Source organism: Dermatophagoides pteronyssinus, unplaced genomic scaffold, assembly GCF_027571235.1.
Source record: "Dermatophagoides pteronyssinus isolate colony J.1.1.1.1 unplaced genomic scaffold, Derpt_VIB-CSIC_2022.12 sq0002, whole genome shotgun sequence".
Lineage (NCBI taxonomy): Eukaryota > Metazoa > Arthropoda > Arachnida > Sarcoptiformes > Pyroglyphidae > Dermatophagoides > Dermatophagoides pteronyssinus.
The window spans coordinates 4702583-4715469 of record NW_027461526.1 but is presented as its reverse complement, the minus strand read 5'-3'; the positions used below and the strand labels follow the sequence as shown (position 1 = coordinate 4715469).

General features: G+C 27.9%; 4 protein-coding genes and 1 long non-coding RNA gene across 6 annotated transcripts; 2 read left to right on the top strand and 3 right to left on the bottom strand.

The window, feature by feature from the left end:
• Window positions 1–1601: 1601 nt before the first annotated feature.
• Window positions 1602–3901, bottom strand: LOC113791703 (uncharacterized). Its single transcript, XM_027341513.2, has 7 exons — window positions 3694–3901; window positions 3375–3618; window positions 3200–3306; window positions 2773–3082; window positions 2317–2703; window positions 1761–2246; window positions 1602–1688 (listed from the first exon to the last, which is right to left on the bottom strand). Exons 1-7 carry the CDS (start codon window positions 3793–3795, stop codon window positions 1627–1629), a joined length of 1698 nt encoding a protein of 565 aa, XP_027197314.2. The 5' UTR covers window positions 3796–3901; the 3' UTR covers window positions 1602–1626.
• Window positions 3902–4235: 334 nt separating this feature from the next.
• Window positions 4236–5278, top strand: LOC142646315 (uncharacterized). The gene has a single exon (XM_075824915.1). The coding sequence runs from the start codon at window positions 4383–4385 to the stop codon at window positions 4998–5000; it is 618 nt and encodes a 205-aa protein (XP_075681030.1). The 5' UTR covers window positions 4236–4382; the 3' UTR covers window positions 5001–5278.
• Window positions 5019–8349, bottom strand: Hmgcl (hydroxymethylglutaryl-CoA lyase). 2 transcript variants are annotated; one of them, XM_027341502.2, is made up of 6 exons: window positions 8190–8349; window positions 7869–8102; window positions 6279–6362; window positions 5804–6204; window positions 5362–5740; window positions 5019–5288 (listed from the first exon to the last, which is right to left on the bottom strand). In XM_027341502.2, the coding sequence occupies exons 2-6, from the start codon at window positions 7932–7934 to the stop codon at window positions 5178–5180; spliced, it is 1041 nt and encodes a 346-aa protein (XP_027197303.2). In that variant the 5' UTR covers window positions 7935–8102; window positions 8190–8349; the 3' UTR covers window positions 5019–5177. The 2 variants fall into 2 exon arrangements, with proteins under 2 accessions (XP_027197303.2, XP_027197295.2); XM_027341494.2 differs by lacking the exons at window positions 7869–8102; window positions 8190–8349 and adding an exon at window positions 6528–7582.
• Window positions 7389–8462, top strand: LOC142646316 (uncharacterized). Its single transcript, XR_012847271.1, has 2 exons — window positions 7389–7500; window positions 7581–8462. It is a non-coding gene; the product is annotated as an uncharacterized LOC142646316 (long non-coding RNA).
• Window positions 8463–9369: 907 nt separating this feature from the next.
• On the bottom strand, window positions 9370–10453 carry Ip259 (NSA2 ribosome biogenesis factor-like IP259). The gene is made up of 2 exons (XM_027341535.2): window positions 9928–10453; window positions 9370–9867 (listed from the first exon to the last, which is right to left on the bottom strand). Exons 1-2 carry the CDS (start codon window positions 10326–10328, stop codon window positions 9486–9488), a joined length of 783 nt encoding a protein of 260 aa, XP_027197336.1. The 5' UTR covers window positions 10329–10453; the 3' UTR covers window positions 9370–9485.
• Window positions 10454–12887: the final 2434 nt, after the last annotated feature.

Genomic DNA, 12887 nt, shown 5'->3' with positions numbered 1-12887 from the left:
CGTTTTTTTCTTTTGATTATTATGGGGATAAAAAGGACGTGAAATCTGAAATAAACTCTCACGTTTCTCTTGATACACATATGAAAGTGGAAAAAAATGATTAATTTTTTTTTTTTTTTTTGAACAAAAAAAGTAAAGTAAAATGCAATCCTGACAATTATTATTGAGGATTGCTGCCGCTTTTTTTACGTTTTCGTTGTTGTTGTTGCTGTTGATTTGGTGCAATGGCAATCGAAAAAGCACTTGTTGTAAGTAAAAAAGGCAACAAGAAGAAAGGATAAATTGCTAGAGAGAGAGAAGCTTCTATTCATACACACAGAAACAGACAAAGTGCATGATCGTCATTGATGATGATGGTAGAAAAGAAAATTTTTAATATAAAAATTCAAACATAATGTTGTAAAATAATCATCATTGCCAATTTTGATTTGATCCGTTAAACATCATTATTATTATAATCATTTGGATTTTCTGTTCTGTTCTGTTCTGTGTTCGTTTTGTTTTCGTTTTGTTTTCGTTAGTTATAATTTCCCAGTGAAAATTTTTCAATTTTTAAAATTCATTTTAAAAAAATTCATTAAGAATCTCCCCCATAAATTCAAAATTCAGAATTCTTTTTTTTCCTCCAGTAAAATTCAAAATTCCTTGCCCGTAAAATTCAAATAAATTTTGAAAAAATCAACAACATAAAAACACAAAATGCAACATTATTCACTTCAAGTACCGTAAGTTTTTAATAGAAAAAAAACAAACGAACGAACAATGTTCAATTCAAATTTCGAGGTCAACATTATCATTATTATCATTGAAATTGAGGAAATAACAGTTTTTTTTCCTGAAAGGGTAATCGAAAAGTATTATTTTTCTCTCTTCGTTAACATTGTTAATTTAGGCTATTTTCATTTATATAAAAAAACAAATTCTCAACAACATGGCATTGAACAAACGTCAGGTAGTTAATGTTTGCTAACCTTGTGATGTTGTTGTTGTTGTTGATGATTTAGATTTTTTTTTTTTTTTTTTTTTTTTTTTGGTGAATTAATTTCTGTAATCAGGTGTTGTTTTTGTTGAACATGAATGTTAATCATGTTTTTTTCACAAATTTTTGCCTTAATCAAAATCAAATCATTTTGTTTTTCCAATTTTTTCAATTTTTTCTTCATAGTGAAGCTGAAATAGCTGCTAATAAGCTATTAAAACATTGGTCTGATTTACGTATGCAAGCAATTGATCAGGATATAATGGTTATATCGATATTAGTTGCTTTTATGTTATTGTTACATTGTATTGCTTATAGTAAGGTATAAACAACAACGAAAACAACAAAGACAAAAAATGAATTTATCATCATCCGGATCAACAAGGTTAAAGTCATCATTGTTGACGACTGACTGAATATATTTTTAGACACATCTTTAGCATCTTTTTTTATGTTTTTTCTTCTTATTACCCAAAACGAATATGGAATCTGGATCTCAAAAGTCAAATGTCCATAAATGTTATCTAATTTATTTTCCATTATTTTTTTAATTTTTTTTTTTGTAATTTAATTTGTAATTTTTGATTGTAATTTTTTAATAATTATTATTTGGAAAAAAAAATTTACTAAATAATTTTTACCCTTTTTTATTTTTCGTCTGTAATAATATTAAATTTAAATTTTTCGATAATATTTTTGTCAAAATAATCTATTTTTTTGAAAAAAAATTTGTAATTTTCATTAATGAATGGAAAGGGTTAATTTGAAACGAATAACATACGTTGAAGTTGTTTTTGAAATTCATTCACAGTATTATTTGATTGTTCATTTGATTCATTCATTGTTATATCGATGGTCAAAATGGATTGACCATCATCATCATCATCAATAATTGATTTTACCGAAGCTCGTTGTATCGATGGTAATGATAATAATATTGTTTCGATTAATGTTTTTGAAAAACGTTTTTCCTGTATTTTTATAAAATTTTTATTACGATCGATAATCTGTAAACGGTGTTTGTAATCATAAAATCCAATAAAACCAGTATTAATCCAATCCGATTGTTGTTGTTGTTGGCAATCAAATCGAATATATAAATGACCAGGTTGTCCTTGTTGTTGTTGTTTATCATTATTACTAACGTCAATAATATTATCCGTATTCCAATCTAAAAGTTTTATTTCAATCATTGGCCATGGTTCCATATAAGATATTGGTTCTGATATTGATTGAATCATAGCAAAACCATTTGAATCCAGTGAATCTAAAATGGAATGAATTTTTTTTTTTAGATTTTGGATACATTGAAAAAACATGAAAAAAACAAAACTTACATAAAACAAAACGACAAGTTTGAATTTGTTCAAACCTGTTTCGCAAATCCTTGATTATATTCGAATGAAATGGTTGACTAAAATGTAGAATTTTTGTTAATGAATTTATTTGAAACGTTTTTGTTGTTGATGGCCATTTTAACAAATCAATCAGGTAATGTGAATTTAATAAACATGTGGTAACATTATATTTATTTATCAAATTTACAAATCGATCAATACATAGACCGTAGGAATTGGATTTTAAATGACCAGTATTGATAATAAACTGTGCACCAATTGATAGAATGATTAATAATTCTAAAATATTGATTAAATTGGACATTCCATTCATATTCAATATGATATCGTTCATATTCCATTCGAAACCACATTCAGGTAATGTAGCTATAGCAAGATATTTGTATTTTTTTTTTAATAAAAAATTTTATAAAATATTTTTATATAAAAAATTACCATATGTTAATTGTAAAAACAAGTCAAAATCATTAATTTTATATAATTTTGTAATGATTGTTTTAGCCTTGAACTTGGCTACAATTATACGATGATTACAACAGGTTTTTGCTGTTGTTTTCCGCATTGTTTGACCAGATTTATTCTTATTATCATTATCTAGATTAAAACGACTATAATCCTTTGATATGTCTAACATGTAATATCTGATGTTGTTGTCACATTGTTCATCCGTATTAATCGATGTATGCCGTTGTTGTTGTTGTTGTTGTTGTCGATTTTTTTCGCCAAACCATACGGAAAAATGACTCTGATGATGATAGTAATTATCCCGAAGACAAGAAAAACAAAAAAAAAGGTGAAAACAACAGATATGCAACAAACACGGAAATGATTGCAAAACAAAAAACTTCTTTTTTTTACAAACCTTGAATTGTTCACACAAATTATACGGATCATGATGATGTTTTAATGATGATGAAATGACAACTAAATTCGTGATGTTACATTGTTTGATTGCTTGTTGTAATTGTTCTATATAAACGTATTATTATTATTATTATAAGTTTATCATTAACAAATGTTTATAAAGGTAATCAAACCATTGGTTAAATTATTATGGTCAGTGCCATCATGATCATCATGATCGAAAATCACCAATTTGGCACCAATCATCAAAATGGCCATCAATGTAATAATATGTTCATAACTGTTATCATTTGAATTTGTAATTATAGCCAACGTGCTTTTCGATGATATTTTTTGTTTTCTGAAAACGTTCATCAAACGATGAATATCATCATAAACGTGTCCATAACTAATATAACGATCATTTTGATCGTCAACCTGATTTTTTTGGGTTTTTTTTAAAAAAAATGATCAAAAACATCATAAACAAAACAAAATCATCGATAAACATACCAAAAATAAAAGTTTTGAATATAATGAAAATTTTTCATTCATCCATTCGGCTATATTTATTCTATCGGGTATAATAATTCTGGGCCATTGATTTGAATTCATAATTTTTTTCTTGTAAAACAAAAATTTCTTCAACCAAAAACCAATCAATCAATCAACCAAGACAAAGTATATAAAAAATCCAATGTAATTCCAGCTAATTTTTTTGTTTGATAAACTTTATTTTGAGAGTTATTTTAAACATTTACAAATATCTTTACTTTTTGGATAATCATTTTGATTAAATGACTGGGTGATAATCTTAGATTAATAGAAACATTATCATCTTATATGGTTAAATAAATATGAAAAACTAACTTGGCTATCAGGGTAATTAATGTTTGTATTTTTTCCCCCCTTTTTCAATTTGATGTCACTATAGTGATTTGATGGATATGGTGTCTGCCAGGTGTGTGTGTGTGTCAGGTGTGTAATATATAAATTCTATTGGAAAAAACAAAAAAAAAATCAACACCGTTAATTTTTGTTTATTTCATTTTGGGTTTTTTGTTTGTTTTTTTTTTTGTTGTTGATGATGTTCATGTAGCCAATTGGCAATCGACATGATGCTGTCTTTTTTTTCACACGATTTTCATCACCCCAGTCATATATTGTCATGCATGATTCCTAAATAGCATCCATTTTATTTGATGGAATCGAATAAAAATGTTTATCGATTCGAATATTTGATTATCATTAATCATCCGGTGTTCAAACTGTCAATATCCAAAAAAATTCAGATAACATTGAGGATGATGAATTCGATTACAATATTGGTATTTTTATTATGTTCATCATTACCATTGAAAATGGTTGATTGTTGGCCAACAATCAATGATAATGATAATGTTAAACAACAACCGCAACAAAAGATTGAACAGGATATTGCTGTTAAACAAATAAAAGCCTGTGAATTGGATCCAGAATGTTTTGGTTGTTGGAAAATTGTTGATAAACAATTATTGGCTAAAGCGACTAGTAGTGATTCATCATCTTGTCGATTTCCAGCATGGCGTTCATCATCGTTTATTGGTGATGCTGAACAAGATTATTGTTGTCAATTATGGTTATCATTTGATTGTCGTACAGAAATTGCAACAAAACATTGTATATTGAATGGTTATATAAAATATAGTCGTCATATGATTGAATGGGCAAATCAATTAATGTCTGAAAATATTTGTACAAAATATGAATATGAATCGGATAAATGTAAGCAAAAAAATTTTATTCTCAATGAATTTGATGATGTACGACAATTTATGTAACACAAACAAACAAACAAACAAAATGATCAAATCATTTATTTTGAAGAAAGAAAGAAAAAAAAAGAAAATTGAGAACAAAAAAAATATTTTGATATGTTCATTGTTTCAAATCAAAATAAATAGCTTTTAATAACAAATATAAAAACAATGTTGAAAGGATTAATTTTTACTTTTTCTCTATGGCGATAATTTTGCCATTAATGCTCGACCAACTTTTGATGATGTTTCACGTTTTAAAGCACGACAAATAAAATTACCAGCTTCTATTAATTTCATTATATCGATTCCCTGTGTTCCAAAAAAAACCGTTATTTAAGATGTTTGAAAACAAAAAAAAAAATTTTGAAATGTCAACACATACCGTTTTGATACCAATACCATGTAATAAATAGACAACATCTTCAGTGGCAACATTACCGGTAGCACCTTTTGCAAATGGACAACCACCTAAACCAGCAACCGATGAATCAACAATAGCTATACCCATTTCTAATGCTGTTAATATATTGACCAAAGCTTGACCATATGTATCATGACAATGTACAGCAATTACATCAACAGGTACATATTTTGTTGTTTCTTCAATCAAATCACTCATTTTATCTGGTGTACCGATACCAATCGTATCGCCTAATGATATTTCATAACAACCCATTTCATAAAGTTTATGTGCTAATTGAGCAGTTTTTTGTGGTGCAATAAAACCTTCATATGGACAACCAAGACAACAGGAAATATATCTGTGAAAATGATAATAAGAAAAGGTTAAAGGTTGTTCAGTTAACCACGAAGCAAACACTTACCCTCGAACTTTAATATTATTTTTAAGAGCTAAATTGAGTATTTCTTGTATTCGAAGTAAACTTTCATCAATAGTACAATTAACATTTTTCATACAAAATGTTTCCGAAACGGTTGTAAAAACGGCAATCTCTTTAACACCAACTTCCATTGCATCTTTTAAACCTTTAAGATTTGGTACAAATACCGGATAATGTATAATTGAATTATCATTCGAATTATTATTATTATTTGTTTGAATATCATCATTAGATAAATTGGTCAATGCTTTGAATACGGTTTTATGATCTTTCATTTGTGGTACCCATTTAGGTGATACAAATGCTGTTGCTTCAACTACATTCAAACCACTTTCCGATAATAATTTAATGAATTTGATTTTGGTTTCGGCTGGTACATATTCCTATAGAACCAAAAAAAAAGGGTTAAAAATCAACAAAATCAATATTAACGTTATACGAATTTCGAATCAAAAACCTTTTCATTTTGTAGGCCATCTCGTGGACCAACTTCAACTATTTTCACAAATGATGGATATTTACGTTCACAAATATTTCGATTCTGTAAAATAGACAAATAAAACAAACAAATCAATAAACAACAAATCAAACGAAGAAAACATTTATCGATTTACACTGAATCCCTAAATCTAAATAAAATCTACTACTTTATTTGGCGCCAATTTTCATTAACAAAAGGAAAACAAAGTGTAGAAATGATACTCACTGAAGCGATGGTAACTGAAGATGATGATGATGATGATGATGATGATAATGTACACATTTTTCGAAAACATTGTGAAATGTTTGGCAATATAAAACGATATAATCGTTCATTATTATTAAGAATATTTCTATTTTCAATACCGGATTGTTGAAACAAAAAATAATTATTATGAGCCACTGTTGTTTTATTTTCCAATAATAATGGTGATAAAGATTGATCGTTTATCGTTTTTGTCAATGTCAATGACTTTTTAGATTGTTTTTTAGTTTTATCATTATCAATATGATCATGGCAAGTGGTAAACATTGAACAAGTCGACAATGAATTCCAATGATATTTCTTGCTCGATACTTTTGAATTCAATGATGATTGCTCTCGAACAAATACTGGTTGATTATTATTGTCTTTATGTTCATTATTAGTTGCCATTGAAGTCGGTAAAACTTTCACTTTTTTTATTTTGTAAAATGAAAAAGCGCCTGCTCCATTATTGTTGCTACATTCATTTTGTTTTCGGTACAAAATTTTTCCATTCACAGCTGTAGTAGTTTTTGTTATTGCTTTTGTTGTTGTTGTTGTTGTATTGATACAGCCAACAAATTCAGCAGGTAATATTGGTTGTTGTTTCATTACAATTGTAAAAAACAATCGCTGTTTTTGTAATGATGATGAATAAAAATAACGATATCCAATCATTTTAGATTGTTGGACATTGATAAACATTCGATTCATTTTTTCTATATTTTTATATTGTTTTTTATTCACAAGGTTAACTACCTAATTGTCCACAAATTGATCGATCAATCGATTAATGATCCACACACACAGGCTTTTTCTGGATAGGTCATTGATGACAATTTTTCTGCTAATCGATTCGATAAATAATGATGATTAGATTCGATGATTGAATTATCATTGGTGGTAACCATAACCAGTTTACTGTGTACAGTGTACTTGTGATGATAATGTTGTGGTATGTGACCATCATGATGATGATCAGAAGATAATTTTTTTTCTGTTTCTTTTCATTTGAAATTGAATTGCAATTTAAAGATGTAAGATTCGTGTGACAGTGAAAATTTCTGTTTTTTTTTGTTTTGTTGTGATTTTGGGTGTGCGATAACAACAAACAAAAACGAAAAGAGCAAAAAGAAAAAGAGAAAGAAAAGGAAAAAAGAGAGCGACTATCGAATGATATTTTGGCGCCACATTTTTTTTACTATCAAATAACAACAACAAAAATACCTGAAGGTTTATATAAATCATATACTCAATGTTTATCGATCGATAGAATCAATACATCATCCCATTGATAAATGAATGAATGAAAGTGGAACTTACCCTATAAATTTTAAAAAATGAACGTAACATTAATTTAAATGAATCTTCTAATTCTAATGATGGCATTTTTTTCAAATAAATTAGATTCTTTGATCCACCGATAATATCGTTGACAATGTTGTTTGATTCGATTTGATTTTCGGAATGTCGAATGTGGAATGTTTGGTGTACGAACAACAAACAACCAAATGAATGAATGAATGAATGAATTTGTTTTGGTTATCTATGCAATAACTTTAACGATAATAATAATAATAATGGTTATTACTTAACAACAACAACAACAAAAACGCTAAGCATCACAATAAACTAAACTACCACCTATCAAATTGACGTCACCACTGATGATCTGTTGATGATGATTTTGGTTTGTTGATGGTTTGATGATTGAAAATCAATTGACGTCTGATCAAATATTCCGGATTGATTACACAGTTCATCAGTATACAATTTATAATGGGAAAAAAAACAAGCATTGAAGAGAGTGGCTGGCTGTTTTATTATTGAATTAAAAGAAAATTATCCCCTTTTTTGAACAGAAAACAAAAACAACAACAAAGATGATAACGAAATTAATACAAAAAATTTCAACAGGTATGAGAATTTTGGATTTCAAATCAATTCAATTCATTTTAGTAAGGAAATTGTTTCGCAATTGTTGTTGTTTTCGAAGAAGAAAAAAAAATAACAAAACTTTGATGGAAAAAATTTCAACAAAAAAAAACAACAACACAAACATTTATCCATCCTTTCTGTCTGTCAATGACCATCGATTACACCATCACCAAGAAATTCGAAAAAATCCTCAAACTAAGCACACGCACACATTGACCACAAACAAGGTAACGAATGAATCAATCACAATGGACAACTAGATCGATTGATTGATTTTCTGGATCATCTTCATTTGATTATATTAATGGGATGAAATGGGACAACAACAGATTTTAAAACAGCGAAAAAAAAATGAATTGAATAAAAGAAAGATTGTTCCAATTTGATTATATATTGGCCAAGACATTTGAAACATTGATAATGATGATAAGTTTACAAAGATAAGTAAGATAAGTAAGTTAGTTTTTTGAATGTAAAGAAAACGGAGCATACAAGCATATATGTAAATGTGTGTGCAATGTGCAATGTGCAATGTGTGTTTGGATTTTAAATGAGGAAATTATTATGATTTTGTTTTATTTTCTTTTCCCCCAATTTCTCTTCCAATATTTACATTTCATTAAAATGTAAAAAAATTGGAAAAAAAGAAAATCATGCCAAATACGCGTATATGGAACATACAAGGCCATCAATTTTTTTTAAAAACATTTCTTATTTCCACATGTTTGTCTCTATTCAGTTGAAATTGCGCAACCAAAAAAAATATTGTGGATCGATTCAGATTGATCATCCAATCGATCGATCGATCGATCGATTGATCCAAACAAATTGTTTCAAGAGATTTGTAATTTATGATGTTCGTTTTTTTTTAATTTTGACCTTCAAGTTTTTTTTTAAAAAAAAATTTTCCTTTCAATTTATTTTTCGATAGATGTCGTTATTACAACAAAAAAAAAGTTAATCAGAATTTTTTTAAAAAAATCATTTTAAATAAACAAAATTTTATACAATAAGAACAGCATTAATACAACCATCATTTTCAGGATTATTCGTTACTTGTGCATATTTTCCCCAAACAACTTTACCCGATTGTGTAACAAGACCAAGTTCACTAATATTTATTTCAATAACCGTACCTTTGGTTATAACACCTAATGATGTATACATTGGACTGCTTGGATTTTTTTTCACACCAATTATTGGTAAATTAAATGTTGTATTCAATTCGGGATGTGTTACATGTGCTGTTTTAAATCTTAATGCCATTGGTCGTATGAATCTTTCAAATTTTGGTGGTTTACGTGTAAATCCATCACCAACAAAACATACTTTTGTTACCATTCGTTTCCAGGATTTTTTCTTTCGTTTACCAGTTTCAATTGTTCTATAAATTATACAGGTTAGAAAATCATTGTTTTTTCTAACTTATCCGAAAAAAACTTACTTGAATACTTCAAAATCTGAAACAGCTTTCACCTTAGGAATCGGAACTTCCCATTTACCTGCTTTATCTTTACGTTTTTGTTTGATCATATTGGATAAAACTTTAGCACGAGTTTGATTTTCACGTTCCAATAGATAATGTGGTAATGCTGTTCCATCATCAACAGGAGTTTCCCTTTTTTTACTTTCTTTTTCTTCATGTTTTTTCATCGTTTTTTTCATCTGAACTTTTTCGGTAAATCGTTGACGATTATAAATTTTAGCTTTAATACCACGAAGTTTTTTAGCTTTTGATGATATTTCTCGTACACGACGAGCTTCTTTTTTACGTTTACGTTCTTCATAATCTAATCGACGACCATAACGTTTATTAAATAATTCAATATGTTCGTTTTGTGGCATTTTGTCGATGAATAAATTCCGATGTTGGTTTTCTCAATCGACAATGATCAAAATAAATAAACAAAAAAAATCCAACTCCAAACCTCAAATCAACATTCGACGAACCGAACACGTTGTCCAAATTTTTTTTTTGTTGATTCATAAACAACGTAATCTTAGTTGATTACATTCGATCAAAGATGGCGTTATTATCGTCAAGAAAAAACAAGATAAAAATTCAAAACTTGCAAATTAAATCTCGATTTTGTCTTCTTTTTTTTCAAATAAACCGTTAACAAAACAAAAGAAACGTGAAACGTGAAAGAAAAGTCTATCCTGTCTGATGTAATAAATAAAACCCAAAATAACAATAACGACAAGAATGTAATGAAGCGAAGAATTTTTTTTTCCTTTTTCCTTTCTTTTCTTCACTTCGTTTAAATGGGCCAAAAATTCCCATTAGAATTGGGAGAAAACAAAAAACAAAATAACTTCATTTCAACAACAACAACAACAAAAAAAGGTAGTTTCGATGAACGGCGAAAATAAAGAAAAAATTTTTCTTTAATTTGGTTTTGCGTTGAACGAGAAAAGAGTGTTCCGAAAACTACCCACTCAAACAAACAAAAACAGGAAATTATTTTCAATTGAGAAAAACAAAACAAAAAAAAATGTTCATTTTCTTCACGTAATTTTCATCAAATTTTAAAAATTCTCCGATGATGATGGTGGCCATGGAAATTAATATTACAAAAAAACAACAGAAATTATCCAGGTAAACGTGAAAAGCAGAAAAAATAAATACAATCAGATACAGAACAACGACAACGACAATTTGATTGATTCAGATGAATATTGTTGTTGTTGTTGCTTATGGATGGATCATGGATATCTATGGCCGAAAAATGTCAACAAAACAAAATGAACATAGCGAATATTTTGGTTGCCAAGAAACTTTTTATATTTTTGTTTTCTTCTCCCAAGAAACAATCCATTTAATAAATGATAAATGATAAACTTAACTTGACTTAACTTTTTTTCTCTCATTTTGATTCAATTTTGATTAATTATTCTTTATTCACAGAAAAAAAAAGTTAATATCTAATGAATGTTGATGGGAAGAAAAAGAAGAAAAAGATGATGATTTCTGTTGCCAATATTGTTTTGATGTGGCCAAGAAACGAAAAAAAACAATTTGAGAAAAGATAGAGAGAGAATTCATTTTCTGGTTCTTGAATGGACATTCTGGAAATTCAAATCTAATGATATCAATTTACTGATGAACTAAACGATTCTATTCATCATTAATATCTTTGACTATAGTTAGTTAGTTGTCCTTAGTTTAATTTAGTTCTCTCTCTTTCACACAGAAAGTTTATGATTGTAAATCATGATAAAATGAAAAAAGGCAATCATTTTTGTTGTTGTTGTTGAGATTCTTATATTGCATCCAGTGAATCTATAGTAGTAATAATGATTGGTCCAAATGCAATTACAAGAAAGAAAGAAAAAAGAAAAAAGCATTTTTGTTTGTTTGTCGTCAGCATTTTTCTCTTCATTCTTTCTCCAGAATCATAAAATAGTCGTTTTATGTTAATCGATATTGAGGAAAAAAAATGATTCGTCCATTTTTCGATTTTGCCATTTTTTTTCTTTCGATCATAATCATTAATATGGCTGCCCAAAATTGATTCTTTTTCTTTTTTTTGCGAATGAATTCAGTATGTGAATGTTGTAAGCGAACAAGCAACAATTTCCAATGTTTGGTCATTGAAAAATTTAAAGTTTTCCGTTTCCATTCATTCATTCATTCATTCACTGGACAAAATCAACGGTTATAAAGATGTTTACGAGTTTTTGTTTTTGCTTCTTCATTTCAAAGATGGCCAACACAAACAAACATAAAAAACAAATCTAATTAGCAATTAGCCAAAAATGAAACAAGATAATGATGATGATGATTTGGATTATTTTCCTACATGACGTAGAAATAGAAATAGAAAAACATTATTATCAAATGGATCGAAATAGAAATAGCAAATGATGGAAGGTTGATCCATAAATTTTATTTGATGATGCTAATAATAAAATTGTGTTTTTTCCTTTTCTTTCTTTATTTTGGTCGTTAAATTGACCATTAATATCTGGATCTCATCTTATCTTTTTGCACTGAGTTTGCTGGTTTCGTCCGAAACAAAACAAAACAAAAAAATTTTCATTGTCGAAATCAATTTTCATTATTTCAGTGTTTCGATCACTGTTTATTATCATCATCATCATTGTCAAATGTTTTTTTTCATTTGATAATGATTCGAATGGATATTTTTGTTTTCTTTGTTTTCAAAACACACACACAGGTATTATGAGGTGCAGTTAACCTGACATTATCATCACCACCATTCATTCATTCATTCATTCATCTATATATCTATCCGGTGCAAAAGTTTTTAATTTAATTATAAATTTTTTCATATTACTAAATCTGATTGACATGCGACAAGTAATGAAATTTTTTACCGAAAAAAAATTTTCTACATTCAAATTCCATGATGATGATTGAATTAAACGGAGGGAAAAAAA

Bases quoted from the DNA above. Each gene is read 5' to 3' on its own strand.
- LOC113791703 (XM_027341513.2), bottom strand. From the start codon at position 3,795: ATGAATTCAAATCAATGGCCCAGAATTATTATACCCGATAGAATAAAT. The intron at 3,307-3,374 runs GTTTGATTACCT...ACGTTTATATAG, and splicing joins CCATAATAATTTAACCAATG to AACAATTACAACAAGCAATC. The intron at 2,247-2,316 runs GTAAGTTTTGTT...ATTCCATTTTAG, and splicing joins AACTTGTCGTTTTGTTTTAT to ATTCACTGGATTCAAATGGT.
- LOC142646315 (XM_075824915.1), top strand. From the start codon at position 4,383: ATGGAATCGAATAAAAATGTTTATCGATTCGAATATTTGATTATCATT.
- Hmgcl (XM_027341494.2), bottom strand. From the start codon at position 7,259: ATGAATCGAATGTTTATCAATGTCCAACAATCTAAAATGATTGGATAT. The intron at 6,363-6,527 runs GTGAGTATCATT...TCTATTTTACAG, and splicing joins CTTCAGTTACCATCGCTTCA to AATCGAAATATTTGTGAACG. The intron at 5,741-5,803 runs GTAAGTGTTTGC...TCATTTTCACAG, and splicing joins AATAATATTAAAGTTCGAGG to ATATATTTCCTGTTGTCTTG.
- Ip259 (XM_027341535.2), bottom strand. From the start codon at position 10,328: ATGCCACAAAACGAACATATTGAATTATTTAATAAACGTTATGGTCGT. The intron at 9,868-9,927 runs GTAAGTTTTTTT...TATAATTTATAG, and splicing joins TCAGATTTTGAAGTATTCAA to AACAATTGAAACTGGTAAAC.